This window comes from Neovison vison, chromosome 5, assembly GCF_020171115.1.
Source record: "Neovison vison isolate M4711 chromosome 5, ASM_NN_V1, whole genome shotgun sequence".
Taxonomy (NCBI): domain Eukaryota; kingdom Metazoa; phylum Chordata; class Mammalia; order Carnivora; family Mustelidae; genus Neogale; species Neogale vison.
Window position 1 is genome coordinate 67,155,402 of NC_058095.1, and position 27,861 is coordinate 67,183,262.

Sequence of the window (27,861 nt, forward strand, 5' to 3'; positions counted from 1 at the left end):
CACCAGTTGTCCTATTAATATCCTGTATAGCAAAAGAGAACAATTTTTTTTTCTGGCCCAGGATCATTCATTACATTTTTTTCAGGACTTTTTTTTTTTTTTTAAAGATTTTATTTATTTATTTGAGAGAGAGAGACAGTGAGAGAGAGCATGAGCGAGGAGAAGGTCAGAGAGCGAAGCAGACTCCCCATGGAGCTGGGAGCCCGATGTGGGACTCGATCCCGGGACTCCAGGATCACGCCCTGAGCCGAAGGCAGTCGTCCAACCAACTGCGCCACCCAGGCGTCCCTCAGGACTTATTTTTAGACTCCTTTAATCTGCAATGATATCTCAGTCTGTCTTTGTTTTTGATGACCTTACTATTTTTGAAGGATCAAATAGGCCACTTCTTTTATTGAATATGTTTCCTCGTGATTAGATTCAGGTTATGCATTTTTGGCAGGAATAGCACAGAAGTGGAGTTGTGTCCTTCCAAGTGCCTATGCATTAGGAGGCATGTCATATAATTAATAAAAATGTTATAGGGAGATGCTTTGAAATGCTTTAAGTGTATTTATATCTTATGTAACATCCATTCATAATTCTTACCTAAATAAATTATTACTTTGATGTCCAGCAAAGAGATTTTTAAAAAAATTTATTCCATCAATAAAATGGGTGTGGAGAAATTATTTGGTGTTGGGTTAGGCACATAGATGTTTCCAAAGAATGAGTTCTAGCTGGAAGCTTGGTTTAATCCTGCTCTCTTCCACTACAATGGAGTGAAAAACAAGCTACTTCACTGTATTAAAAGCAAAACTAAAAAATTTGCCTCAAACTGTTGACCTAGCCAGATAGAGCTCCAGGATCTGACTTCTGCAAACTGTATCTCCCTTCTCCAGGAAGTAGGCTTCCTTTCTAGCTCTGAGTTCCCATTCCAGCTCCAGGCCATGGTAACAGTCTTTGCAGAAAGCTGCTGAGGTGGTCACTGCCTGCTGGGGACATAAATACAGAGATCTGCCTATGTTTCCTTCATAATAAAAAAGTAGATACAGCTCCTTTAGAAAATTTGATCTTTCTGAAATAAGTCAAGCAGAGAAAGACAATTATATAGTTTCACTCATATGTGGAATATAAGAAATAGTGCAGGGGGACCATAAAGGAAGGGAGGGAACTCTGAATAGGAAGAAATCAGAGAGGCAGACAAACCACCGAGAGACTCTGGACTCCGGGAAACAAACTGAGGGTTACAGAAAGGAGGAGGATGGGTGTACGGGGTAACCAGGTGATGCGTATTAAGGAGGGCACGTGGTGATGAGCACTGGGTGTTATATGCAACTAATGAATCGTTGAACACTACATCAAAAACTAATGATGTACTATATGTTGGCTAATTGAACATAATAATTTTAAAAAGGAACATTTCAACTAGTTGAAAGAAAAAGGATCTTTCAACTTAACTAGGGCTGTTCAACCTTGACTGGGCCTTTTGGAGCCTATGTAACCTTCCATATTAGTTTGTTTTAGTGGAAGCAAGATTATAAGGGGAAGACTGGCCATGGGGGACAAGAACCTCACAGGACTAGACCTGATAATATGTGATTAGGTATATCCTATTCCTGCCCCTCCTGTTCCTGTCTTTACTTGTAAAGGGACTAAGGAAGCTTCTTTTCACTTAGGTTATCTCCCCCCAAGTGTTCAAATTAGTGAGTTGTGAACACTGCTGCTTAATTCACATGATATAAATATGACAGACACCCGCACCTTTCCATGAAGGTTACCAAATCTTTTACTTTGACCAGAGGCGCGAGTCATGGTGTACCTGTGTTGTAAGACGAAGCACACTCCCTACCCCTGACAGGTCAAGGAATGTAAGTCCCAGCTCTCTTGGCCCTATGGGCACAACCCCAGTCTTCAGCCTTCACTTCCTTGTACCTGTACTTCTCAGAGTCCAAGGAAGGATAAGTATGTCTTAAGGAGAAGATCATGAAGCAAAACTACTGGAGATGGTGGTATTCCTGGACTGACCCCTGTTTCTCTCTGCTTGGTTACAGCTGCCCTATGAGAAGAACTGCAAGAATAAATTGTTTTGTGTTGCTGAGTTACAGATGGCCACCACTATCTCTCAGTGAGTTGGACCCAGTCATCATAGTTTCTGCAATTAACTTCCTTCTGAAGGTTCACCTGGGCAAAGCCCTCATCAAAATTGACCCAACCTCATGGCCCACAAAGGGCTTTGCATGTATTATCTCACTGGGTCCTCAACCATACCATGAGGGAAGCAAGAGATTTGTATCCTTCAGTAGGGAACAGACTCAGTGCTTGGAAGGACTGTGTGTGGTCACAGTGCTCATTTGGTGGACTCGAACCCAGGTCTCTTGACATCCTGGATAATGCTACTTTCATAACCCAGTGTCCCTTGCTCCTAGGACTATCCCAGTTAGAGGTAGCCTCTTCCTTGACTCACCTCTTAACCAATTTACTTAACTAATTCATCAAATATTGACGGAGCATCTCCTCTGTGCCAAGAACTCCACAAACATGCTGAAGATACATCAGCAAACAACATAGACAAAAATTCTTGCCCTCCTGGTGTTTTAGGTGGAAAAGATAATAGGTAAATGTTATATTGATGAGATATACATAGTACACTATGAAGAAAAGGCAGGGAAGGTGGGAGAAAGTGCTGGGTAGCGGTGGGTTGCAGTTTTATTTTTTTAATGTTTTTTTAAAGATTTTATTTATTTGACAGAGATCACAAGTAGGCAGAGAGGCAGGCAGAGAGAGAGAGAGAGAGGAGGAAGCAGGCTCCCTGCTGAGCAGAGAGCCCGATGCGGGACTCGATCCCAGGACTCATCATGACCTGAGGTCATGATGGACTCAATCATGACCTGAGCCAAAGGCAGAGACTTAACCCACTGAGCCACCCAGGTGCCCGGGTTGCAGTTTTAGAATGGTCAGAAAAGGGCTCACTGAGCTGATGTTTTGGTACACACAGGAGGAGGTTGAGGGATGAACTAGGTGGGTGTCTGCAGGAAGAGCAACTGCAAATGCCCTGAGATGGGAGCATGGCTTGTGGGTGGAGGAATGGCCAGGACACCGGTGTGGTTAAAGTAGGATGAAGAAGGGAAGGGTAAAGCCAGGGCAGGGAGAATCGTTATTCACGGTTTCTGAGGCCCTGCATAAAGACTCTTACTGTGGACTAGTAAGCCAGAGTAATGACAGAATCTCGCATTTTAACAGGCTCATTCTTGCTGCTGTGTTGTAGACTATAGGAGCAAAGATGTGAGCAGGGAGACAGTAAGGATCTATTAGAATTCAGGTGCAAAGTGATGGTGACTTGTCCACAGTTTTAAGCAGTTGAAGGTGGTTATATTTTGAAGTTAGAGCCCACAGGATTTGTTGATGGATTAGATGTGGGGAGTGAGAGAAAGAGAAGGGTCTAAGGCAGCTTCCTTCATTTCATCCTGAGCATCTAGAACTTTGCAGTCCAGTACAGTAACTATTAGTCACATTTGGCTATTTAATTAAAATTAAGTATAATTAAAATTTTAGTTCCTCAGTTGAACTACGCACATTTCAAGGCCCTACATCCACATGTGGCTGGGTGATCTTCAGTAGTACAGATACAGACTATTTCCATTCTTGCAAAAGTTCTGTTGGATTACACTGAACTCCAGAATAATGGCAATACCAAGAACTGAATTGGCGTAGGAAGCCTTTAGAAGAATGATCTTGGAAGGCAGGGTGGAGAGGAAGAGATGAGGAGTTTGGCTTTGGACATGTGATGGTCTTAAAATACCCTCCCTGGCTACTAGTGCTGTATATGGAACATGGTACTGATGGCCTGTTGGCCAGGGTAGGCATCTGTGCTTAAGAACACTGATGCCTAAGTCCTAGTAAGCCTTTTTGTAGACATTTGTAGGACTTGTGGATGGCTTAGCCTATCTCAATTACTGAGGATCCAATTGAAGACTTTTGAGTGCTTTGGAATCCAGCCTAATAAACAGATGCAGCTGTTTCCAACAGGAATTAATTACAGCTGAGAAATTCCCTCCCACCCAGCTCCTTGTGATATGTAGCACATGCAACTGGCCCCACATCACCCCCTAGTGTAAATAGTAATCCGTCTCTTCCTTTTTTCAAAAGCATTATTGAGTCTAATCCTTAGCATCCAAACATTTCAGTGTTTTCCACCTTTTTCTGGATATTGGTCTCCTAAAGAACCTAAGGAAAACTACAGACCCTACTCCCTAGAAGATCACATGTGCATACATAAGCGTTTGCATTGGGGGCTTTCCAAAACTATCCATGGTCCTCCGGTTAAGAACCCCTGTGAAATATTCCAGTGGCTCCCAGAGCCCTCTCCTGGGCTTTAGAACAGTATATCCAACTGATTTTTCAACATCTCTACCTTACACCATTGGCACTTCTCATTATATCCCTAAGTGAACTCATCTGGTCAACTGCCACCCTGGTGGTGGTACTCTGGTCTCCCCCATGAAGAGCACCACTTGGTCATCCATTCAAGACTTATTCCTGGATCACTCTCTCTGTTGCTCTGGTTGCAAGTGTGGCTTTACTGTATCTGGCTTCAATCCCTTGTGTCTATCACCACTACTACTATGTTACACAGGCATTTGCCATCTCTCAATTGGATTTCCACATACAGCAGGCTCTAGCTATCTCTGCCCCCCCTCTCCCACTGATCAATCTATTCTCTTCTCAGCTGTGCTAAAACAAAAGCAATATAACAACAAAACACATGTCACGTTGCTTCCCAGAGCTTCCTATCCTATTTTTGAACATTTTGGATGGTTAGGAGATTTTCTTTGTATTGTTAATAGTGGATAGTGGTTTTATACTCTGGGGCCCCACAGCACCTCAGCAGACTGAAAGAAGCTCTCACAAATCACCCAATCTTCTCTTCTCCAGTCTGAAAAGACTGTTTTAAACCAGTCCTTAAACTGGAAGGGCCTGAATGAGTTTGCGAATGGGAAACTGAGGCCAAGAAAGAGACAGGGACAGTATCCGTCTCAGACACTTCAAGCAGCTCAATCTCTGGTATTGAGCAGAATATCTGGCACAGAGAAAGTACTCCGTAAGTATATGTGAAATGTATGAACTTGGGAGAATGAAGTATCTTGCCTAGGGTTGCAGTGATTTGGTAGTAGAAAGAGGATTTAAATATAATTTTCCCAACCGTCTGTTGAGAATGCTAGACCTAAGGCAAATTAGTTAGACTCTCTTGGCTTCTGTCCTTTTCTATGAAATGGAGAGTAACCATACTATCTTATAGGGTTATTGTGAGGATTAATTCAGGATGTGAAGCATTTAGCACAGTCCCTGCCACATAGAAATCAACATGGTAGCCTTACCATCATCTCACACACCAACTGAGGTGTGTGTGGCGGTCCAGGCATTTGTTTATGTTGAGCGGAAGAAAATCTAGGCAATCTAAGGAGTCAGTTAAGAATGTACTATTGTACTGCTTTTCATTCTTAAAGATTAAATAAACTGGTAACTTGTTTCTATTTGTCTATCCGGTGTAGGCAGGAATTGGTGGTTGGTCTCACAAAGGAGCTGACTATGAACATTAACCTAACTAACTCTGGGGAAGATTCCTACATGACGACCATAAATTTGAATTACCCCAGAAACCTCCAGTTTAAGAGGATACAAAAGGTAACAGTGATATATGCCACACATGGCTTTCCCTCCCTGTATGCCTGCTTTTTTATGGAAAACCTCCCAACTTGTCTCCCTGCCTCCAGTCTCATCCTGATCCATCCAATAAATAATTATTAATGAGATGAATCCCCTCCAAACCACTACACTCCAAACCACAGCTGTGCTGTGAGTCCAATCACGCTGCTCTCTGTCTCCAGAACCTTCAGTGCGGCTGTTCTGCAGTCACTTTCTTGCCTGCGGCCTTTCTTAACCAGGGTTTTGAGAGGGGAAAAAAAATCGCTAACACATGAGCCTGCACTGGGAAAGTAAGAATCTGCCCTTTCACTCATGAGCCTGGGGTCACAGCCTGGAAGCTGGCTGCAAGAAAACAGGAAACAATGTTTCTCCCAAGGACATCCTGCAGCTGCGAAGTACTGTAACACTGTGAAGTACCGTAACACTGTGAAGTACCGTAACACTGAGAAATCTTCTCAAAAATCATAGGCAATCAGAAAACTTTGCTGTTTAAAGTTCTATCTGTAATTATGAAACCATTTCACTTGACTAGAGAATATAAGTCACTTTAAAAAGAAGCAATCTTATTTTCCATCTGGCGTACAGAGTTTCAGATACAGCATTTCTGGACACAACTTTACAACTCCCTAAGAGTTTCCAAAGGAATGGGTCCCTGGGTCCAGAACTGATGTCCTTTGATACACAACCCTGCTTTTTTTTTTTTAAGAATTTATTTATTTGACAGAGAAAGATCACAAGTAGGCAGAGAGGCAGGCAGAGAGAGAGAGAGGAGGAGGAAGCAGGCTTTCTGCAGAGCAGAGAGCCCGATGTGGGACTCGATCCCAGGACCCTGAGATCATGACCTGAGCTGAAGGCAGTGGCTTAACCCACTGAGCCACCCAGGCGTCCCCACAACCCTGCTTTAATTAGAGCCCACCAAAACTCTGCTTTACCTCTATATTACCTGAACTCCACTCTTCCCCACCATCCCTTAATAACTGTTTTGGATTTTGTTTGGTGAGACACCACAGTGCAGTTTTCTCATGGTAAGGAGTCAGTAAACCTGGCTTTGTCAGGTTACAGATTTGTCCCTAGGGTCTTAGGCTATTTGGGCTAGGATAGCATCTATTATATGAAAATAATGAAATTATCTCATAAGCTTCTCAAGTGGAATCAGTGCTGCACTATCCTTGGGAGAATTAAGAAAAGTGTCACTGAAATCTCCTTCCGTATTCAGTGGTCCAGGTGAAGAGCCCTGGTTGAGAAAGGCTGTGTGGCAGTGTGGGGGCTCATGCTAGCCTTCCAGCCCATCCCAGTATGATAGGTTTGCACAGCTCAAATGTCTCCTACCCCTGAAGATTTTAGAGATTCCTCCTAGTTGGATTTTACCTCTTGCAATACTGTCTTTCCTTGTACCTTCCACAGAACCACTTGGGCCTTGTATTTAAATTCCTCAACAACCTATTGATCCCTTCTGCCCAGCTTGGGAGGAAGACAGAAACCAAGTCTGATTAGTGTCCCAAGGCTCCTGGCAGATGTCTGGCATGTAGAAAATCAGTGAATGTTTGTTGAACTGGTATCAGGAAACTGCTTCTTTTCTTGCTCTTTAAGAACAGTGTCTTCTCTGTGTTAACAGCCTCCTTCTCCGGACATTCAGTGTGATGACCCTAAGCCAAATGCTTCTGAGCTGGCCATGAACTGCAAGATTGGTCACCCTGTACTCAAGAGGTCATCTGTGAGTGTTTGGGTTGGCTGACTCTTCTCACTGTCTTGGAGGTGGTGTCTCCTATATCCCAGTGTCATTTGAATCTTAGCTGTGGTCTCCATATTTCCCTTTATTGCAATCTGTCCACAGCAGAGCTTAGAGCTACCAAGTTTGCTTTCAAAGTAAGGAGTGGTGGGCTGGGGGATACAGCCACAAACTGTTGACTCAGCCCCATACAGCAGAGTGAAGTTGGGAGTAGTATGGGAAGAGCAGCAGGCGCAAAGTTACTAGTGGTCAGTGAGTCCCTCATCTGCCACTGATGATCTTTGTGCTGTGCTCTGAAATGGCTTCCTCAGCTGTGAAAGAGGAATAATGCTGTCTGCCCTGCTTACTCCATATTGACATTGTGATGCTTATGTGGAATAATGGATGTGGAGGCATGCTGTGCTAAAAAATGTGAGGCATAATAATTGTTTCCCAGGTCAGTTTAGTTAGTAGGAAGCAGTTTGAATTGTGAGTGGTAGGGAGGAATCAGTGACCTTTTCTTTTTCCTTTTTTTAAATAGGCAGACTTTTCAGTAGTTTGGCAGCTAGAGGAGAATGTCTTTCCAAACAGGACAGCCGATATCACTGTGACAGTCACCAAGTAAGTGGGCCCTATATCCTGCAGGCCCAGGCTGTGGCCCTGGAAAAAGTCTCCCTCCCATGTGCATGTGTAAGAGCTGTGGCTCTGTCACTGCCCAAGAAGAGCCTCAGTGAAGCCACAGAAGGAATCTGTGCTGCTGCAGTGACTTGGTTTTCCCTTCTTATTATCAAAATAGAGTTGTTTAAAATGTCCTTTTTTATTGACACACAAAACAAAACTATGGTATAATCTAGTAAATGAGCCTTGGACAGAGGTTCTATTCCTGTCATTTCACTTGGAGAAGCCCTGCCATCTGCAGTATGGGTATAGCGGTGGGAAAGGGTTCTCAAACAGGGATAATTCTGTCCATTGGGGCAATGCCTGAAAACATTTTTGGTTGCCACAACTTGTGGGGTGCGGGAATGCTTCTGGTATCTAGTGGATAGAGGCCAGGGATGCTGCTAAACATCACAGAGTATACAAGATGGTGTCTCATGAAAAATTATTTGGGCCAAAATGTCATTATTGTCAAGGTTGAGAAAACCTTTTTAAACCAATGTTTCGAGCTGGCCGGTTAGCTCAGTTGGTTAGAGCGTGGTGCTGATAAACCAATGTTTCTGCAACTATGGTCTTCTAGCAAGTCTTCTGCACTCTTAATTACTTATCTTCAAGCATCTTTTCTTATCTGACTTTCCCTGACCCCGAGAAGCCAAGGTATATAAGCAGCTGTGTACAAAGTGGGTGAGCAGTGAACTGACACTCTTATTTCCTAGTTTCAATGACAGAAATTCTTCAGTCAAACAGAGCCACAGCCTTCAATTCAAGCATGCCTTCATCGCAGTTCTTCCGAAGTAAGTACTTCCAAGGGGCCAACACCTGCAGCTTCAGGTGGTCAGGGTGGATGCAAGCATTCCCCATCTCGGACAGGAGGCTGCTTAAAATCTAGGCTCCCACTGATCGCTAAGGGATGAAGTTTGGCCCCAGAAACCCCATGGTAGTAATCAAGGGAGGAGCAGTACCAACTGGTCTTAATAATACTAAAGGTTACTGACATAATACTAAGGAGGGAAGAGAGGCGCTGTGGGATTGGGAAAGAAAGCCAAAAGTAAGGCCACCAAGGATTAACAATTAGACACAGAACCAGCCCAAATATACAGAATTCAAATATTTCTACCTGAACTGCCCTACCACCACTTTACATTTTGATATTCAGCTTTGATTCTTCTTAAGGATATGGTGCCCTCTGTCCTAGTGTATCCAACTGGTAGCATTCAACTCATTTGAAATAAAGGGGCCTTGAGGCCTAACAAATATCCTCTCATTTGCAGACCTTCAGTGATGTACATGAACACAAGCCAGGGGCTTTCTGTCTACAAAGAATTCCTCTTCAATGTAAGTGCTTAGTGCTTATTATTGCAAAGTTACAGGTGGCAAAACAACACCAGTTTTGATTTCCCATTCTCTGATTTTATTTTGTAGATACATGGGGAAAATCTCTTCGGAGCTGTATTCCAGCTGCAAATTTGTGTTCCAATCAAATTACAAGGTCTCCAGTTTATAAGAGTGAAAAACCTGACGAAGATTCAGGTACTTAGAAGTTTTTTTTTTTTTTTTCTTTTGTTTTTTATCACAATCACCTCTCTTTCCAGAGTGACTGTGGATTCTTAAAGGTGTAAAACTAGAATTCTAGGAAAGGAGTAAAAACAAGTTTAGTTAACTTAGGAACACATTAGGAGTAAATTACCAGTCATGTTCACAAGAAATAGCAACCATTCGGTTCTTCAAACATTTCAGTTTTCCTTCCCTTGATGAAAAATAACCAAAAATTCAAACCTTTTTAATACCCATGGACATATATATTTTCCCTTTGAAAAACTGATAAATTCTGCTTCTTTGTAATTGACAAATAAGTTTGATAAACAGGTATTTCTTGCCCTTCTCCCTATAAATTTACTATCTTTCCTCCCTCCAGTCTGTTCCTGTCTCTGCTTTGCTACAGCCCCTTTGCTCTCAGTTGACTTCCCTTATGATACCCACAGCCACAGGCTCTGATCACTATGAAAGCTGAGGCCTTTGGCTTCCCTGAATTTTTTTTTTTTGCTCAGGGTTTATGAAATGTCAAGGTTCAAAAATGAATATATGGAAAGGCATTTATAGAATGGAGTCTGTTGACAAAAAGAGGGTTTATATATTGTAATCATTTGTTCCCAGGTATAGTTTATTTTTAAAGAACATTTGTTAATTTCTAGAAACATTTAGAATGGGAATTCCACCCTGCTCTGGGGATGGAGATTGAAAATAGTATCAGGGGCTTTAAGACCAGTGTCCTCTCAGTTTGGTCCAGTAAGGCACCTCTGGCTTATTTAAATAGACTGTGCTGGCAAAGCAAGTCAGTGGCAGAGCTGAAGTTCAGCATTGTCCTATAAAAATGCTGGATCTTTCTCTTCATTTGTTTCATGGCAGGGGTGTTACATTTAATCTTGAAGGTCATCTGTTTCAGAATCTTATCTGTTAGGTAATGGAGCCAGAGCACATTATTGTAAGGGTGATAGTCACCCCAGCAGTTGTTGTTCTCCTTCCTCATTAGCCTATAGATCTCAAACTGGTAGTCACCTTCACCTGTAAATAGGTCCTCATCCATTGAAATGTCACAGAACACCACAATCCCATCCCGCTCCAACCGTGACAGTGTGTAGTCAATGATATTGACTTGCACTCCACGGGTGGGGATACTGCTTGTCTTCCCATTAAGGGTGTAGTGGAGCTCTTTGAGGCTGGTTTTCTTTAAGAGCACGTTCCCCCAGTGTAAGTCTCGGTGCTCAAAGTGCAGTGATGCCTCTGCCACCGCGAGGGATGCCGTGATCTGGTGTAGGATGCTCTTTGCAGTAGCCATGGAGGACAACTTCGTTCTCATTTGCTCTAAGTCAGTCCCTCCAAACTCAAATTCCAGTACAACGAAGAGCTGGTCTTCCTCAAAAAAGTCAGGCCGGTCATTTGCAGACCCTTTAGTTGAGTTATAATGGTCCCAGGCTCGGAGAAGCGAGGGAGGGTAAGATCCTTGAACACAGTGCACTGAGTTCAAACCAATAAAGCCTTCCGTACGGTTGCATACCTCATCAGACAAGAGGCTCAACTCTTTGGAGATGATTATCTCTGGCAGAATTTCCTCAAAAGTTTTTTGATGGGCTCCATTGACTAAATCTGGTCCTTCAATAGCAATGATTTTTAGGGCAACAGGTGTGTGATTAGCCACTGTTTGAAACACTTCTCCAAACACTCCTTCCCCAATCTTCTGACAGCACTCCAATTTTTCTGTGGAAAGGCAATGACTAAAAGGGATAGGACCTTCCTGATTGCATTCCCCATAAACTTTCTCAGCATCAGATGCCTTTTTGTCTGTGACATGTAATGTCTTTAAGGGGGTTAGCAAATACATGGAAGAGCAGTGCCAAGGAGACAGAGCACTATTTGTTCTGTTCATAATAGGAGGGTTTGAATATTCGGATATGAGGGACTCAGAGAGAGAACTGGCAATGGTGTGGCTGCTGCATACTTCTGACACAGCAGTCACCATCTTCTTCTTGTGGAAACTGAAGGAAGCCCTGGCTTTGGTCCAAGAGCAGTCGTTCTGTAAATGAGTCAGGTCCTGGGTGAGGAATGAGTCTTTTTCTATCTTTTGGCTCTTCTTAAATTGGTGATAATGGAGAAGGGAGGTTTCTACTGTTTCCTGAAGTTTCCTTTTTCGCCTCGGCCCAGTTCTCTCAAACCTGTTGATTTCCCCAGGTACAATACAGCCCTTGCAACCATCTGCCTCCTCGTCCATCTGGGCAGCCCCTTGAGACCCAATCTCTTGACACGAGTCCTGGTCTGTGGCCCTCTTCTTACCGATGCTTGATAAACCTGGCCTCTCCAACCTCTTCCCAGCCCATTCCCTTTCACAGCAAGACTCCCTCATATTCCTCCCATTTGCCCCAAACTCAGAATCTTCAGGGTTTCCAGAGTCCATAAGACTAAAGAGAGCTGACCTGAGGCTGGCATGGGCTTGGTGGGCCAGTCTGGTGAACCTGCTTCCTCCCGTTGCTGCCTCCTGGAAGCCATGGAGGGATGTTGGGTCCGGGGAGGCTGCTGGGAGATGGTAGCCGCTCGGGACTTCGGAGGCCGCATCCAGAGAGGCGGAGGGGCCAGGGCCGGGAGAGGCCAGACTGTTGAACAGGGAGGCACTGGTGCCCAGCTCGCCGCCGTCCTCGGGCTGGTCGCACGTATTGAGGAACGGGCTGAGGCGGCCTGGGTTGCCCTTAGGAAAGGGCGGCGGTCCAAGCGGACCACAGGGGGTGCTGCACTTCTGCGGAGGCCGAGCTCGCAGCCTCAGGCGTCGTGGAGTCACGATCAGACTCGGCCAGTCCTTGGAGGCTTGGCCGCCAGGGCGCCTCCGCCGCTGACTTACCGGAACGTCGAGGAAGTCAGGGTCGTCGGGATCGTCGGAAGCGATAGACCCCGAGGGGCCGCCGCTGCTAGCGTCGCTGCTACTACCGCTGCTGCTGAAAAAACGCTTCCGGTCTTGCGGCGGGAACCACTGCGCGACTGCCCGGTCCGGCCGCCGCCGCGGCCTCCCGCCGCCCACAGCCCCATACGTTCGGAAGAGGCGATTCCCGAGTCGCTGGCGTGACGCCGCCATGGTCGGCACCCGCCCGGAGATTCAAATGCAAACACCGCGAGACTTCCTTAAGACAGACGCACGGGCGGGCCTGACTGCTGGGTCCTAGCGTCCGGCCATGAGCATGCGCATCACAACGGGTCCCGCGGGAGGAGGCGGAGGGTGGGTGACTGGCAGTTTGGCATCTTCTTATCCGTACTGTCATGGCTCTCGTTTCAGGCCAACACTAAGTGCAACTCCAGTCTGGAGAAAGAATGTGGGAAAGACCCCGTTTGGGTGAGCGCGGCCTTCCCGAGAGCTTAGGGAGGGAGGAGGGCTTGAAGCGGGTGACGTGAGCGGCGCGGGGCTGCTGCTGCGGGCGTTCGCTGCTGAAAGCGAATGCAGGGTGGCCTCCAGGCTCTCCTTACCTTCTTCTCTGGGTCAAGTCAGCCACGGTTGCGGCTTTGCTTGAGCCAAGGTGAGCGCTGAACCTGTTCGCACCCCTGTTCTGGAACTTGAACGTCCTCTGCGTACTGTTAAGTTTTCTGCTTTTTCACGCAAAAGGGGATAGTTCTTAACTGTAATCAGAGTTTCCTTTTCAGTATGTGGACCAATGGTATTCAGTGAACTGCACCATCACTTCAAATAAAGAAAATGTAACGGTGGCTGCAGAGCTCTCCTTGAATCAATCTCAGCAGGTACTGGAGATGGCGAATGCTTCAGATTTGATTGTTCTGCTGCTCATTGTGCATCGGCTCTCTGTCCGAGAAAAGTTAATAGCATCTCAAATGTAACATGTCCAAAACAGGTGTCTTGATTCACCTTTGGCCCCAATCTGTTCTTTACACAGTTACTTGGGGTAATATACTAGGGTAAGTGATTGTAGTTACTTAACTTAGGAGATAGTTGTGACTCCTTCCTCTCCTACATCCCCACATCTATTCTCCATCATTCCACCTCCAAATGATGTTATAAATCCATTCACTTCTTTCCATCTCCACTGCTACTGTTGTAGTTCAGGCCACCATCTCTTGCCCAGGCCGTTGCAGTAAGCTGTCTTTTCCTCCTGTCTCTGCTGTTGCCATGCCTTCTACAAATTTTTCTTCACATAATAGCTATTTTAAAGTAAACATTGTGCCATGGCTCTGAAAAGAAAAAAGTTACATTTGAATGCACCCCAAGTAAAACACATACTTTTTCAATGGCCTGCAAGGCACTGCATGATCTAGTCTCTGCTTCTTCAACTTTATCTCCTAGTACTCGGCTCTTTACCACTTTGTATACTCCAGCTATTCTGTCCTTTCTGTTTCTCCAATATTATTCTGGCTACAGGATCTTTGCCTCTGCTCTCCCTTCTCCCACTGTTCTTCCCCCGTATCTTCATGTGCATGGTTTCTTATATTTAGCTCCGATGTTACCTTCTTAGAGAGGCATTTCCTGGTCACTCATTCTAAAGTGGGCATTAGGATGAAGTTTAACTCCTCACAGTGATCCAGGTAAGAGTGATGATATCTGAACTGAAGGAGTAGCAATGAAGAATGGAGAAAAGGGACAGACGTGAGGAAAGAAAAAAAAAAAAAAAAGAATCGTCAAGAACTGAATTGGGGCTGGTGAGTGAGGCTGTGACATGAGGTAAAGTGTATAGGAAAAGAAATTGGGGAATGATTGTAGGTTTCTTGCTTTGGTAACTTTGTGATTGCCAAGACAGCTAACTAGACAAAGGAATACAGGAGAAGGAACACATTTAAAGGAAAAGATACTGTTCAAAACAGTAAGTCTATGTCTAAAATGTGTTTTTATCTACCCTCCATCTCACAGTTACCAAGAGGTGTAAATGAACTGCAGATCCTTGGTGAAATCGATTTCAACAAATCTCTATATGAGGGGCTGAATGCAGAGAACCACAGAACTGAGGTAATCCCTGGCTATTTTCTGGTTTTCTGAGCAGTGTTCCGGGGAAAACTATGCCTAACCTTAGAGTCTCTGTACAGGCAGCTCTTCCTGTTTTCAGTCTTGCCACCTCTGATTTTGACTCTACCGCCATCTGCCTCTGGAACTTTGAATTAGTCAGCTTCTGCCTCAGTGTTTCCATCTTTGAAATGGCAATTGAATAAGAGGACTAAGCCGAAATAACTAGGCTCTAATCAACAGCTATGTGTACTTTGATTTGAAAAATATATCTTTAAAATGTGCTAAGTGAGAAATTATTATCTTTTGTATACATTGACAGTCTTCCTAGTGTACAGTGTCCATGTTTATATTAACCAGTTACTCAGGAATGTGTAATTCTTTTATAAATTTTAAATTAAATAGGAGAACTCTTGGGATTTCTTTTGCAAAAGTGCGACCACAAATCAAACTGATGTCTGTGACTGTGGGCTAAATAATCTTGTTGACACTTAAACTAGATGTGGTTAATTGTCAGCTGGCAGCAGCGACTAACTTGAGAGATAATCCATCTGTGGGCTCGTTGGTCAGGCATGATTATTACTGGAGGGAATGTCAAGAGAGTGACACTGGATTTCTAAATATTAGATCCTCTGATTTCTTTTCTGGAGGAGGAGAAAGGAACAATTCTCCAGACATGTCAGAAATAACATTTCCTTTTTATTTTTAAGTATTTCTAATACAGAAAATTATATGGAGGAAAGAATCGCTCCATTATCCCACTGCCCAGTTTAAAAAAAAAAAAACAGCAAGAAAATCCAAGCCTGACAGAAAAATATCAAATGTAAAATAATGGTTCCTCACCCCCCCCATGTCCCCAATTTCTTCACAGTGTTACAAGTAACAGTTTCGTATATGCACATATTTATAAATAATTTATTTACCTCTCTTAGTGATGCATTTATTTCTGTACATAGTTTCCTAATAATTATTTTCCTTCCTTTAAATTCAGCATCCTAAGCAAAGTATTAAGTTGTTCCTGACAATAAGCAAATAAGGTAGCGTGAACCTATGAGTATAAATAGCCATGTATCCAAGTGCATTTTATCTGCAAGTAAGGGAAGACTTCCACTAATGTACCATAAAGGCATCTGTTATTTGTTTGGTCAAGGACCTGGCTCCTTTGGATCTTGTGCCCTACCATCTGTGTTGGTGCCGCCTTCCCTTGTAGCCAGCACAAAGATGCCACCTTTCCCAGTGCTGTTTCTTCATATGGCAGGATACAAAGTAGGAAGCAAGAGATCAGTAGATGCAAAAGCAATTTTTCTAAGTGTGTCTTCCCTTTTTAGGGAGGGAAATTTTCCTAAAAACTCCCAGCAGCTATCTCTATATATCTTTTCAGTGAGAACTGGCTCTCATGTCAATCACTGGCAAAGGGGAATAGCTCTGTCATGATTAGCTGAGACCAGTCATGATTTCTGAATAGAAATTAAAAGGAGAGAATGGTTGTTGGGTAGACCGCCATCAGTGTTTGACTACAAGCACTAGTATTCTGTGTCCTGTTTCTCTCTCCATCTTAACCAGGGTAGCTTTATGTCAAATTTGGAACTTGTGGGTTTAGAAGAGGAAAGGGGGAAGAGACTATGAGAAAGAGGAGCATTTCTTCTACTGAAATCTGTCCTGTTACATCACTATGACCTTGGGACTTGTTTCATTACTTTCCTAAACCCAGATTCTCAAGTCCTTCCCCACTGCCCTCCACTTCACTCTTCCATAGAAGAAAAGCCAGCTTTCTTCTTTTTCTTCCTCCCTCTCTGTTGCTTTGCTCCCTCCCTATTTGCAAGGCCCAGAACTTAGTCCTGTTAACCTCAGCTACATGTGAATTAAATACTTACCTGGAGGGTCAACTATAGGAAGTAACCGGCATTTATAACTTAATTGGAAGAGGCCTTAAAGGTGAATTTGTTCAGGGGTGCCTGAGTGGTTGAGTTAGTTGAGCATTCAGCTCTTGGTTTCAGCTCAGGTCATGATCTCAGGGTCAAGGGATGGAGCCCCTCATCAGTCTCTGTGCTCAGCACAGAGTCCGCTAAAGATTCTCTCCCTCTTCCTCTGCCTTTCCCTGCTTGCATAAGTGCATACTTGAACACTCACAGAAATAAAAAAAATCTTAAAGGTAAATTTGTCCACCTTTCCAACTCATATAGAAATGATCTCCAAAGGCCTCCTGACCTTGGTGCCTAAACATGTGTATGAAAGGAGCTCAGTGTTTTGGGCAGGCAGAGAAGTCTTGGTGGCCCTCTGGTCCCACTTAAGTCCTGGGAAGCTCTGGCCATGGGAAGGCCATAACTGAGTCTCACTTGGGAAGCAGTGTCCCCTGAGCTTTTCAGGTGAGTCCTGTTAATGAGAAGAGGGCTTAGACTTCTAAAATTAAGACAGCCTTTAGACAACAATGCTGGGAGTTGGCTTCTGATAGAAGAACTCTGTAAGTACATCTGACTCTTGAACAACATGAGGGTTAGTGGTGTCAACTCCCCTCCTATTCAAAAACCCATGTATAACTTTTAACTCCCCCAGAACTTTACTAATAGGATACTGTGAACCAGAAGCCTTATTATATTAAATACTCTACTCTTATAATAAAGTAAGCTAGAGAAAAGAAAATGTTAAGAAAATCATAAAAGATACATTTACAGTACTGTGTTTATCCAAAAAAATATGCATATAAGCAGACCTATACAGTTCAAACCCGTGTTGTTGAAGGGTCAGCTGGAGTGTACATGAGGGCCCTTTTGCATTTATTATGTCTTTGAGGTAACATACACTTTAGTTTGGTGACGAGCAGACCAGTATCTCTGTGATATATTTCATGTGGGATTTGTGCAAGGTCAAAAGAGCTGTCAGAACAGAGTTGAAAAGGACATAGAGATTATTTGAAATCGGTCATCATTTTGAAGAAGAGCTTGGGGCTCAAGGACACAGAGTGGCATAGCTGGATGTAGAACTGATTTTCTATCTTTCAGTGTTCTCTAAAACCTAGAGATTGTAATTCTCTGAGACTTCTGTTAAAACTGGCAAAGAATCCTTAACAGATCTCCTGACAGAACAAAATAATTGGAAGTATTTTGTTCCTTAGATAATTTTATTGTGCTGTTGTTGGTGTGTTTTTTCCATCCAGTGTTTGTTCTCTTTGCTTTTCCTGGATTCTTTTCGTGTATCTAGTTCAGAGAGTCTTTCGTCAGCCATGCCAGTCTACTAATGAGCTCATCAAAGGCATTCATCATTTCTCTTACAGTGTTTGTTGTTGTTGTTGTTGTTTTTAAATCTCTAGCATATCTTTTGGTTCTTTTCTTTCCTTCTTTCTTTCTGTCTTGTTCTTTCCTGGGGTTTCCATCGCTACTTAATTACCTCTCTGTTCTTTGTCTTTGTTCTTACATGCGGTCTACTTTATCCATTAGAGCCCTTACCATATTAATCATAGTTGTTTTAAATTTCAGGTCCGATAATTCAAACATCCTTTCTCTGTCTGGTTTTGATGCTTGCTTTGTGTCTTCAAATTGTATTTTTTGTATGTTTTATAATTTTTTTATTTTCTTTTTTTTTCTGATAATTTTTTCTTGATAGCTGGACATGATGTACCAGGTAACAAGAACTGCTCTAAATAGGTCTTTACTAATGTGGTGAGGTGTGGGGAGGGGAAGTGCTTTACTATTCTATGATTAGGTTTCAGTCTTTTAGTGAGCCTGTGCCTCTGGGCTGTGAACTTCACAAGTATTTCTCTTTTTTTTCAACCCCCTTAGATGGGACAGGATCCCTCTAATGGGCTTGAGTTGGGTATTTCCCTTACCCCTGGTCAGTTAGGCCCTGGTAATACCTTAGCAGGTTAGGCTCTAATTAACTAGTTTCCCCTGAGGGTAGGCCAGACAGAGTGCTCTGGCCTATTTCCAAATGATTCCTTTTCCTCTCCCCTTGCCAGAAGCACAAAGGGATTTTTCTCCAGTGTTTACTGTAGGAACCTGGTAAAGCTCCTGGAAGAAAACCTTATAGTATTGTGGGAGCTCCATTATGACTGGGTTCCCTTGGGTTTTTAACTCTGAGAGTTGTCAATACTGAGCTTCTTATAATTCATTGATTACAGATCAGGTTTTCATACACCAGCACTGGGAAGACTCTACTTCCTATATTTGTCTTTCTCCCTCACCAGTTAGAGGCAGCAGTTTGCCAAGTGTCTTCCCTCTCTTAGAAACTCAAGAGTTGTTGATTTTTCAGACTGTTCAGCTTTGTACTTGTTAGTATGGAGTGGTGCCCATCATGCACTCCACATGCAGGATCAGAAACTGGAAGTCTCTTTAGATAATTTTAGATGATGCAATCAAGAAATGTTTAGCTTTTTGTTTTACTGTCAGCCTCGGTCAATATACAGAATGTTGCCAAGTTCTATTTTGTTCCTTAAAATAACATGTAGAGTTTTTTTTTTCTCATCTCCTTTAGCAGACTTATTGGATGATCTCCTTGTCTTGTTCCAGATCACTGTCATCTTCCTGAAAGAGGAGCATTATTTGCCTGTCTTCGTTATCATTATTATAAGCAGTGGTTGTGGCCTTCTGGCTTTGACTCTGATTATAATCATCCTATTCCAGGTCAGTTCTACTCATGTGAAATATCAGAGTGCAGAGAGATTTTCCTAAAACAGATATGATGATCATTACCCTATTTAAATCCTTTACTTTCCTTTCCCTGTTTTAATGTTCAAACATTTTTGCTGCTTTCAGACCCTCACTCTGTGGCCTCTGCCCCTCTCCACCCTTAAGTCTCACTTTTTCCTCTGAACACATGGAACGGTAAGTTTGTGTTTCTGTGCTTGCTATCTATACTGCTATCCCTCCACACCAATGCCTTTCCCCACTTTTCCACCTTGTTCACACTCTTCCCTTAAATCTCAGCCCAGAGATTCCTCAGTCTCTAAGCTGAGTTATATGCTTTTCCTGTGAACAAGCTGTTTTCTGGAAACCCTTCCAAGTGGCAGGCATCACACTGTATTGTAATTATTTTTGTTCCTACTAGGTTGTGAGTTTTTTTTTAAGATTTTTTAATTTTTAAGCAATCTTTACACCCAGCGTGAGGCTCAAACTTACAGCCCTGAGATCGAGAGTCACTAAGCCAGCCAAGTGCTCCTAGACTGTGAGTTTCTTGATGTAGGAGGCCATACTATCCATAGTAGGCGGCATATTTTTACATAAATAAGATGCATTACAGCCGAAACTATAATACTTTGCAGAATTAGTTAAGTTAAAAAGGTTAAGGAGTTTGGGGACTTAAGAGGAAGGTGATTTTTCACTTCTGACTGGAGAATGGGCACCAGAAAAGGCTTGTGGAAAGGCAGCATTTAAGATGGATCTTGTACAGATGTAGTCAAAAGAAAGGGTACATGTATCCCAATGTTCACAGCAGCAGCAAGGTCCTCAATAGCTAAACTGTGGAAGGAGCCAAGATGTCCTTCAGCAGATGAATGGATAAAGAGGATATGGTCCATATATACATTGGAATATTATTCAGCCATCAGAAAGGATGAATACCTATCATTTACATCAACGTGGATGGAACTGAAGGGTGTTATGCTAGGTAAAATAAGTCAGTCAGAGAAACGTAGTTATTGTATGGTTGCACTCATATGTGGAACATAGGAATAGTGAAGAGGACCATAGGGGAAGGCAGGGAAAAGTGAATGGGAAGAAATCAGAGAGGGAGACAAATGATGAGAGACTCTTGACTCCAGGAAACAAACTGAAGGTCACAGAAGGGAGGAGGTGGGGGGGTGGGGTAACTGGGTGATGGGCATTAAGGAGGGGACCTGCTGTGATGCCCCCTGGGTATTATATGCCCCTAATGAATCACGGAACACTACATCAAAAACTAATGATGTACTGTATGTTAGTTAACTGAATTTAAATTAAAAAAATTTTAAAAAATATAATAGTTCCTGATTTAAAAAAACAAACAAACAAACAGATCCTGAAGGATCACATAATCAGGGAGAGATTCAGAGGAGGCATGAAAAGCCGAGGAATACTCCTCTATGGTTTTCTGAAACAAGTGGGTATCTTAGGTCTGTAATGGGACTTCCCCTTGTTTGTTTTAGTGTGGCTTTTTTAAAAGAAAATACCAAAACCTGAACTTGGACAACATAAGGAAGACTCAGCTGAAATCAGAAAATCTGCTCACAGAAGACGATTAGGACCAGCTTCCTCATCTTTGGGGAAAGAACATCAACCAGTCTTCGTGTCATTTTTTTTTTTTTTTAAAGGATGATCTAGAGTAGAATCTAACAAATTGTTTGAGGAATATTGTTTTTTAACCATACATTGTACCAAAAGTGCTTGTATGTTTTGCAGAAAATAAACTTGGGAAATATCTAATATTAAATAAAATTAAACTGTTTTCTTTACAGACGTGCCTTTAATACAGAAATATACTTTGTGATATTTTTTCCTCAAGAGAAGGTTTAGCAATTTCCAACCTTATTTGCCTAAGAATGCTTTTTCTTGGCATTTATATTAATGTTTCCCAACGTGGTCTTCTACAAAGTACATCTTGGGGGACAGTGGTCAGAAGCTTTTCCTAGTCTAGCATTTTCAGGATCCTAAGATGTTGTCTATTATTTCAAATCAGGCCATCAAAAGCACCACCTGTAACAAATGTAAAAGGTAGAAAAACAGAAGTCACCAAAACAGGAACTAGGGAGGTGAAGAGAAAACCAAGACTTTGTTCTGTAGTTTCATTTCTGTTGTATGTATGAGTATATCTATTTAAATAATGCACTGTGCTAATCCTTACCCAGCTTCCTGCTTAGCGAATTGCTTAGGAGACTTTTGTTGCTCAGTAAATACTGTCACTAGGAGAGAGCACTCTTCCACAGGAGGAGATGGAACTGGCCTGGGAGTTGGGAGCACAGATTAGGGCCTTGTTACAGGCAGACTCTGTTCTTTTTTTTTTTTTTTTTTAGATTTTATTTATTTATTTGACAGAGAGAAATCACAAGTAGATGGAGAGGCAGGCAGAGAGAGAGAGAGGGAAGCAGGCTCCCCGCTGAGCAGAGAGCCCGATGCGGGGCTCGATCCCAGGATCCTGAGATCATGACCTGAGCCGAAGGCAGCGGCTTAACCCACTGAGCCACCCAGGCGCCCCGGACTCTCTTCTTAATATCTTATTTTATCTTTATGCCCTATGTTAAAACTTGACTCATCTCTGTACTCTTAACCCTACAGTGGAGAAATCTTTCTTTTCATGTATCATAAAAGTTATCGCATAAAAATTAAATGGTTTATTAGTATATAATGTACAAAGTGATCCTTATCTTTAATTCAGATGCTTCATTATTTCTTTTAAATTTTATTTTTTTTCTGAAATGTGTATGTGTATAAGGTATGAATTAGGGACTGGATTTTGTTTTTTCATTTTTCATTTTGTTTGTTTTCTGCCAGAAGCATAACTAACTTTCCACCTCCTTTGCTTTTCTACACTCCTGTATCACAGGGGTTAAAAGACTAAACATTTCCTCCCTTGCAGGTGGGTTTCTAGTTTAGGTTTTGGCAGTGAGAGGCACTTGCATAAGACTGGAAGGTGGAAAGATAGAGAAGTCTTTCTTTTGGCTGTGGCTTCCGGCAGTGGTGGCAACTTCCTGCAACTCCTGACCTCTGGGTCATACCAACTCTCCTGTTTTTATTTTCTAGCCCTCCTGACAAATTTGAAACATAACTCTATTAAATCCCTTTCTGCTTGAAATATCTAGAGTGGTTTCTGTTTTGTTGTTGACCTTGAGTCTCATTATATTATTTCCAATGAATAATAGTTCATGTCATTTATTGAAATGGTCATTAATAATGTGAAATTCTGCTGTTACTCCTTGTGAAATTCATATACATACATATCAATTTTGGAAACTTAATTTTGTTTCACTGATCTGTTTGTTCTTGTACCAGTACCACAATTGAAGGAACATTTTCTAGCATTTTGCAAATGATAAATTCAAAAGAGCACAAAGGTGTCTAAAAAAGGAAAAGTAAGTCTCCCTTTCCTCTCCACCCCCAATTTCTTTCCAAATGCAACTACTGTTAATAAATTTTTAGCTGTTCTTTTAAAAATATTCCTATGAGGGCGCCTGGGTGGCTCAGTGGGTTAAAGCCTCTGCCTTCGGCTCAGGTAATGATCCCAGAGTCCTGGGATCAAGTCCCACATTGGGCTCTCTGCTCAGCAGGGAGCCTTGTTCCCCCTGTCTCTCTCTGCCTGTCTCTCTGCCTGATTGTGATCTCTGTCTGTCAAATAAAGAAATAAAATCTTAAAAAAAAAATTCCTATGAATATACCAACATAAACTTACTTTCTCTCTTCTCTAGATATATTTAGATATGTATCTAAATATATCTAATATATCTAAATATAACTAAATATATATATCTCTCTAGACATCTATATCTATATATATAGATATAAGTATATATATCTATATATATGTTTAGAAATAGAAATATATAAATGGAATTACATTGTATGTAGTGTGTAGTGTCCCACCTCCTGCTTTTTCATCTAGTAGATTCTACATACCTTTTAATAGCAATATCTGCAGATATATCCCAATCTTTTTGTTTTGTTTTGTTTGTTTTTGTTTTTGTTTTTAACTTTATTTATTTATTTGACAGACAGAGATCACAAGTGGGCAGAGAGGCAGGCAGAGAGAGAGGGGGAAGCAGGCTCCCAGCTGAGCAGAGAGCCCGATGCGGGGCTTGATCCCAGGAACCTGGGATCATGACCTGAGCCAAAGGCAGAGGCTTTAACCCACTGAGCCACCCAGGCACCCCCAGATATACCCCAATCTTTTTAACAGTTCCATAATACAATATGTTGTATTTACTTAACAATTAAAAAACTTAAAAAAATTAAACTTAAAAAAATTTTTAAAAAGCTTAACAAAGTGGATATTTAGGTTGTTTCTGTTTCCTTTTTTTATTACAAAGAAAGGGTATGATGAACTTCTCTAAACATGTATCTGGTCTAGTTTGCTTTTCCAGTATATTGATGGGTAAGTTCCTAGCACAATTATTGGCTCAGAGATTATGTGCATTTGAAATTTCGATAGATGAAATAAGTCACAGGAATGAAAAGCACAGAATGGGGATTATAGTCAATGGTATTGTAATAGCATCATATGGTGACAGATGGTAGCTACACTTGGGGTGAGCAAAGCACAACATGTGGAGTTGTTGAATCACTATGTTGTATACCCAAAACTAATGGAACATCGTCTGTCAACCTCCAAAAAATTTTTACCAGTTTATACCTGCACTTAGAGTATATGAAGTGCCACTGTATACCTTGCCTCCACTGTATACCTTGCTATCACTTGACACCATCAAACTTTTAACTATTTTGCTAACCTGATCATTGTGAAAAATGGTATCCTGTTTTTGATACCAGTTTTAATTCATATAACTTTGCAGTAAATTTTGATACCTGATAGGACATTTTCATTCTTAAGAAAAGTTACTGATTATATTTTTTCAGATAATTCTTAGTATCTGTGAAAGATAAGATTAAAGATAAGATTAAAAGAAAGCCTTTTAATCTAAGGATTAAATTAAGGATTTTAGTTTAAATGTACAGATTAGGTTGGGAAGAATTGCTTTCTTTACATTATCCTACTCAGAAATACATTTCCCCACTTGCTGAGATTTCTTTCTTTTCTATTTTTTTTTTAAAGATTTGTCAGCATGCCTGGGTGGCTCAGTTGGTTAAGCATCTGCCTTCAGCTCATGTTACAGTCCCAGGGTTCTGGGATCAAGTCCCACATCAGTCTTTCTGCTCAACAGGGAGTCTGCTTCTTCCTCTCCCCAACCCCTCTGCTCATGCACGAGCTCTCTCTATCTCTCTCAAATAAATCAATGAAATCTTTTAAAATACATTTATTTGTCAGAGAGAGAGAGTGCGCACAAGCAGGGGGAACGGCAGGCAGAAGGAGACGCAGGCTCCTCGATAAGCAGGGAGCCTGATGTGGAACTCCATCTTAGGACTCCGAGTCGAAGGCAAGTGGTTAACCGACTGAGCCACCCAGGCGTCCCCTGAACTTTGTTTTTTTAATTGATTTTTAGTTGATTCTCTTGGATTTTTAAAGGAGAAAATCCTATCCAGTAATAATGGTGATTTGGATTCTTTTTTATATTTATACTCTTTTCACCCTTATTTCTTTGACTAGAAGTTGTAGAGCTCTGAGAAGTTAATGGGATTGCTCTGTGTACCTCCACTGCCTGCCTCACAGCCTGCCCATGACCTGACTCTCTGCTATCCTGCCTTTGGGCAGTTTCTGGGGCTTGGTTGGAAAACCCATCCACTTCTCATGGAGCCTATTATTTTACCTCTGTTAAATCACTAGGCTCTTTGGTATGATCAACTTTTCTGTTGATTTGATTCCAGCTGCTTCACTTCTTTCAGGAATTCCTTCATATTTATAGTCCCTTTATTATATCATTCTCTCTTTCCAGTGCTACAGCTCTCAATAATTTTATTTATTTATTTGACAGACAGAGATCACAAGCAGGCAGAGAGGCAGGCAGAGAGAGGGGGTGGGAAGCAGGCTCCCTGCTGAGCAGAGAGCCTGATGTGGGGCTCGATCCCAGGACCTTGAGATCATGACCTGGGCGGAAGGCAGAGGCTTAACCCACTGAACCCCCCAGATGCCCCCTTCTTTATATTTCTTGAGTTATTTCAGAGGATAAGCCTTTGAAGGCAAAAAAAGAGGTAAGTTTGTTTCAATATTTCTCTGTTGTTGGGCTTAGAAGTTTCATCCAAATTTTCTGCGTTGTAGGTGACTTAGAGCCCTTGCTTTTATACTTTTTTATTACAAATAAGACCCTACTCTCATTATAACAGTCAAGCCCGATACTGTGTACCTATGATCTAGTGACTGACAGCGGTGCTGATCTGATTGGAGTTAAACCAATGCAAGTGTAGTTAAGAGACTACATAAGGAATCAGTCTGAGAAGGGAAGAGACTTATAAGGAGACATGATTAGATTTTATAGATTCATGTACTATAGCTTGGGCCAAGGCCTTGTCTTTATTCTAAGGACAGTGGGTCATGACCACTGTCCTGACCAGATAAGGACCAACATGAGGTCAGCTTGACACCAGCATGGGGAAAATGCCCTTTGTGATTTCTCTGTTTTCATTTCCCCTATTATAGTCTTTTTTTTTAAAAGATTTTATTTATTTATTTGACAGAGAGAGATCACAAGTAGGCAGAGAGGCAGGCAGAGAGAGAGAGAGGAGGAAGCAGGCTCCCTGCTGAGCAGAGAGCCCGATGCGGGACTCGATCCCAGGACCCTGAGATCATGACCTGAGCCGAAGGCAGCGGCTTAACCCACTGAGCCACCCAGGCGCCCTCCCCTATTATAGTCTTAATGAGTACAGATTCAAGTAACCTTTTTCTCTCGTGATAACATCGGAACTTTGAATTTGGTTGTTGTAGGGATGACATCAAGCAGATGTGAAAACCTAAATCTGCCAACTCTTTATGCCTAATTAAGTTTTGAGAAAGGGATGCTTCTTTTTTTAAATAATTTTTTTTATTTTTTATAAGCATATAATATATTTTTATCCCCAGGGGTACAGGTCTGTGAATCGCCAGGTTTACACACTTCACAGCACTCACCAAAGCACATACCTTCCCCAATGTCCGTAACCCCGCCCCCCTTCTCCCAAACCCCCTCCCCCCAGCAACCCTCAGTTTGTTTTGTGAGATTAAGAGTCACTTATGGTTTGTCTCCCTCCCAATTCCATCTTGTTTCATTTATTCTTCTCCTACCCCCTTAACTCCCCATGTTGCATCTCCACTTCCTCATATCAGGGAGATCATATGATAGTTGTCTTTCTCCGATTGACTTATTTCGCTAAGCATGATACCCTCTAGTTACATCCACGTCGTCGCAAATGGCAAGATTTCATTTCTTTTAATGGATGCAGAGTATTCCATTGTGTATATACACCACATCTTCTTTATCCATTCATCTGTTGATGGACATCTAGATTCTTTCCATAGTTTGGCTATTGTAGACATTGCTGCTGTAAACATTTGGGTGCACGTGCCCCTTCGGATCACTACGTTTGTATGTTTAGGGTAAATACCCAGTAGTGCAATTGCTGAGTCATAGGGTAGCTCTGTTTTCAACATTTTGAGGAACCTCCATGCTGTTTTTCAGAGTGGTTGCACCAGTTTGCATTCCCACCAACAGTGTAGGAGGGTTCCCCTTTGAGAAAGGGATGCTTCTTTTTTTTTTTTTTTTTTTTTAAGATTGTATTTATTTATTTGACATAGACAGAGAGAGAGAGATCACAAGTAGGCAGAGAGGCAGACAGAGAGAAAGGAAGGGAAGCAGGCTCCCCGGAGAACAGAGGGCCCGATGCAGGGCTGGATCCCAGGACCCTGGGATCATGACCTGAGCCGAAGGCAGAGGCTTAACCCGCTGAGCCACCCAGGAGCCCCAAGAGTACACCAATCTTGAGGAACACTGAGAAATGCATTGAGTTATTGAATCAATATATTGTATACCTGTAAACTAATATAACATTGATTAACCATACTAGGATTAAAATTTTAAAAATAAACATTAAGCAAGAATAAAATAAAATAAAATAGTCTATATAGGAGCAATGGGTGATGAATCTTTCAGTTTACAAACACAAAGCATCAAGAAAGGGATGCTTCTTATGGCCAACCCCAGCTGCCTTACATTATCCACAAATGGTGTATGCTCTGTGTACATCTCTTCCCCTGCAAGTAGGGATATTCATTTAAGATCAGGATCTAGGTATTTTGGGGTCTCCTAGCTATAATTAGTAATGAGAAATCTTGTAATAGTGCCAGAAGTCTACCATTAATTTTGTTTTTAAGATTTTATTTTTAAGTAATCTCTATACCTAGCATGGAGCCCAAGCCACAACACTGAGATCAAGAGTTGCGTGCTCTACCAACTGAGCCAGCCAGCCCTCTCATTACTTTAAGAACGTATTTAGCAAATGGAATCCAGGGAAACATTGAATCAGTTTAGGAAGAGTAGTTCCAATATCAGAGTTCAGGAAGTAGCTGGATAATTGTCTTAATAGACAATTCCCAACTTTAGTTAACTCATTTGATTGATTAATAGAAGGATATTTTGAAAAGTACATAAATAATAAGACTGTGATAGTAAGATCAGAATAAAAAGTGAAAAATTGGGGCACCTGGGTGGCACAGTCTGTTGAGCGTCAGACTCTTGGTTTCAGCTCAGGTCGTGATCTCAGGGTTGTGAAGCCCCCCTCGGACT

At 42.1% G+C, this 27,861-nt stretch overlaps 2 protein-coding genes across 2 annotated transcripts in view; one reads left to right on the plus strand and one right to left on the minus strand.

The window, feature by feature from the left end:
• The window catches only part of ITGAE (integrin subunit alpha E), a 63,204-nt gene extending 42,249 nt beyond the window's left edge, over window positions 1-20,955 (plus strand). The window contains exons 20-31 of the mRNA XM_044249231.1: window positions 2,034-2,107; window positions 5,532-5,664; window positions 7,301-7,399; window positions 7,935-8,014; window positions 8,767-8,844; window positions 9,322-9,385; window positions 9,473-9,580; window positions 12,867-12,923; window positions 13,229-13,324; window positions 14,445-14,540; window positions 19,037-19,150; window positions 20,650-20,955. Coding sequence (XP_044105166.1) covers window positions 2,034-2,107; window positions 5,532-5,664; window positions 7,301-7,399; window positions 7,935-8,014; window positions 8,767-8,844; window positions 9,322-9,385; window positions 9,473-9,580; window positions 12,867-12,923; window positions 13,229-13,324; window positions 14,445-14,540; window positions 19,037-19,150; window positions 20,650-20,745 — 1,095 coding nt within the window. The 3' untranslated portion in view covers window positions 20,746-20,955. The remainder of the gene's footprint in view (window positions 1-2,033; window positions 2,108-5,531; window positions 5,665-7,300; window positions 7,400-7,934; window positions 8,015-8,766; window positions 8,845-9,321; window positions 9,386-9,472; window positions 9,581-12,866; window positions 12,924-13,228; window positions 13,325-14,444; window positions 14,541-19,036; window positions 19,151-20,649) is intronic.
• Window positions 9,511-12,707, minus strand: HASPIN (histone H3 associated protein kinase). Its single transcript, XM_044249230.1, has one exon. The coding sequence runs from the start codon at window positions 12,666-12,668 to the stop codon at window positions 10,353-10,355; it is 2,316 nt and encodes a 771-aa protein (XP_044105165.1). The 5' UTR covers window positions 12,669-12,707; the 3' UTR covers window positions 9,511-10,352.
• Window positions 20,956-27,861: the final 6,906 nt, after the last annotated feature.

What these genes read in the sequence shown, in the direction of transcription:
- HASPIN (XM_044249230.1), bottom strand. Translation starts at nt 12,668, where the DNA reads ATGGCGGCGTCACGCCAGCGACTCGGGAATCGCCTCTTCCGAACGTAT.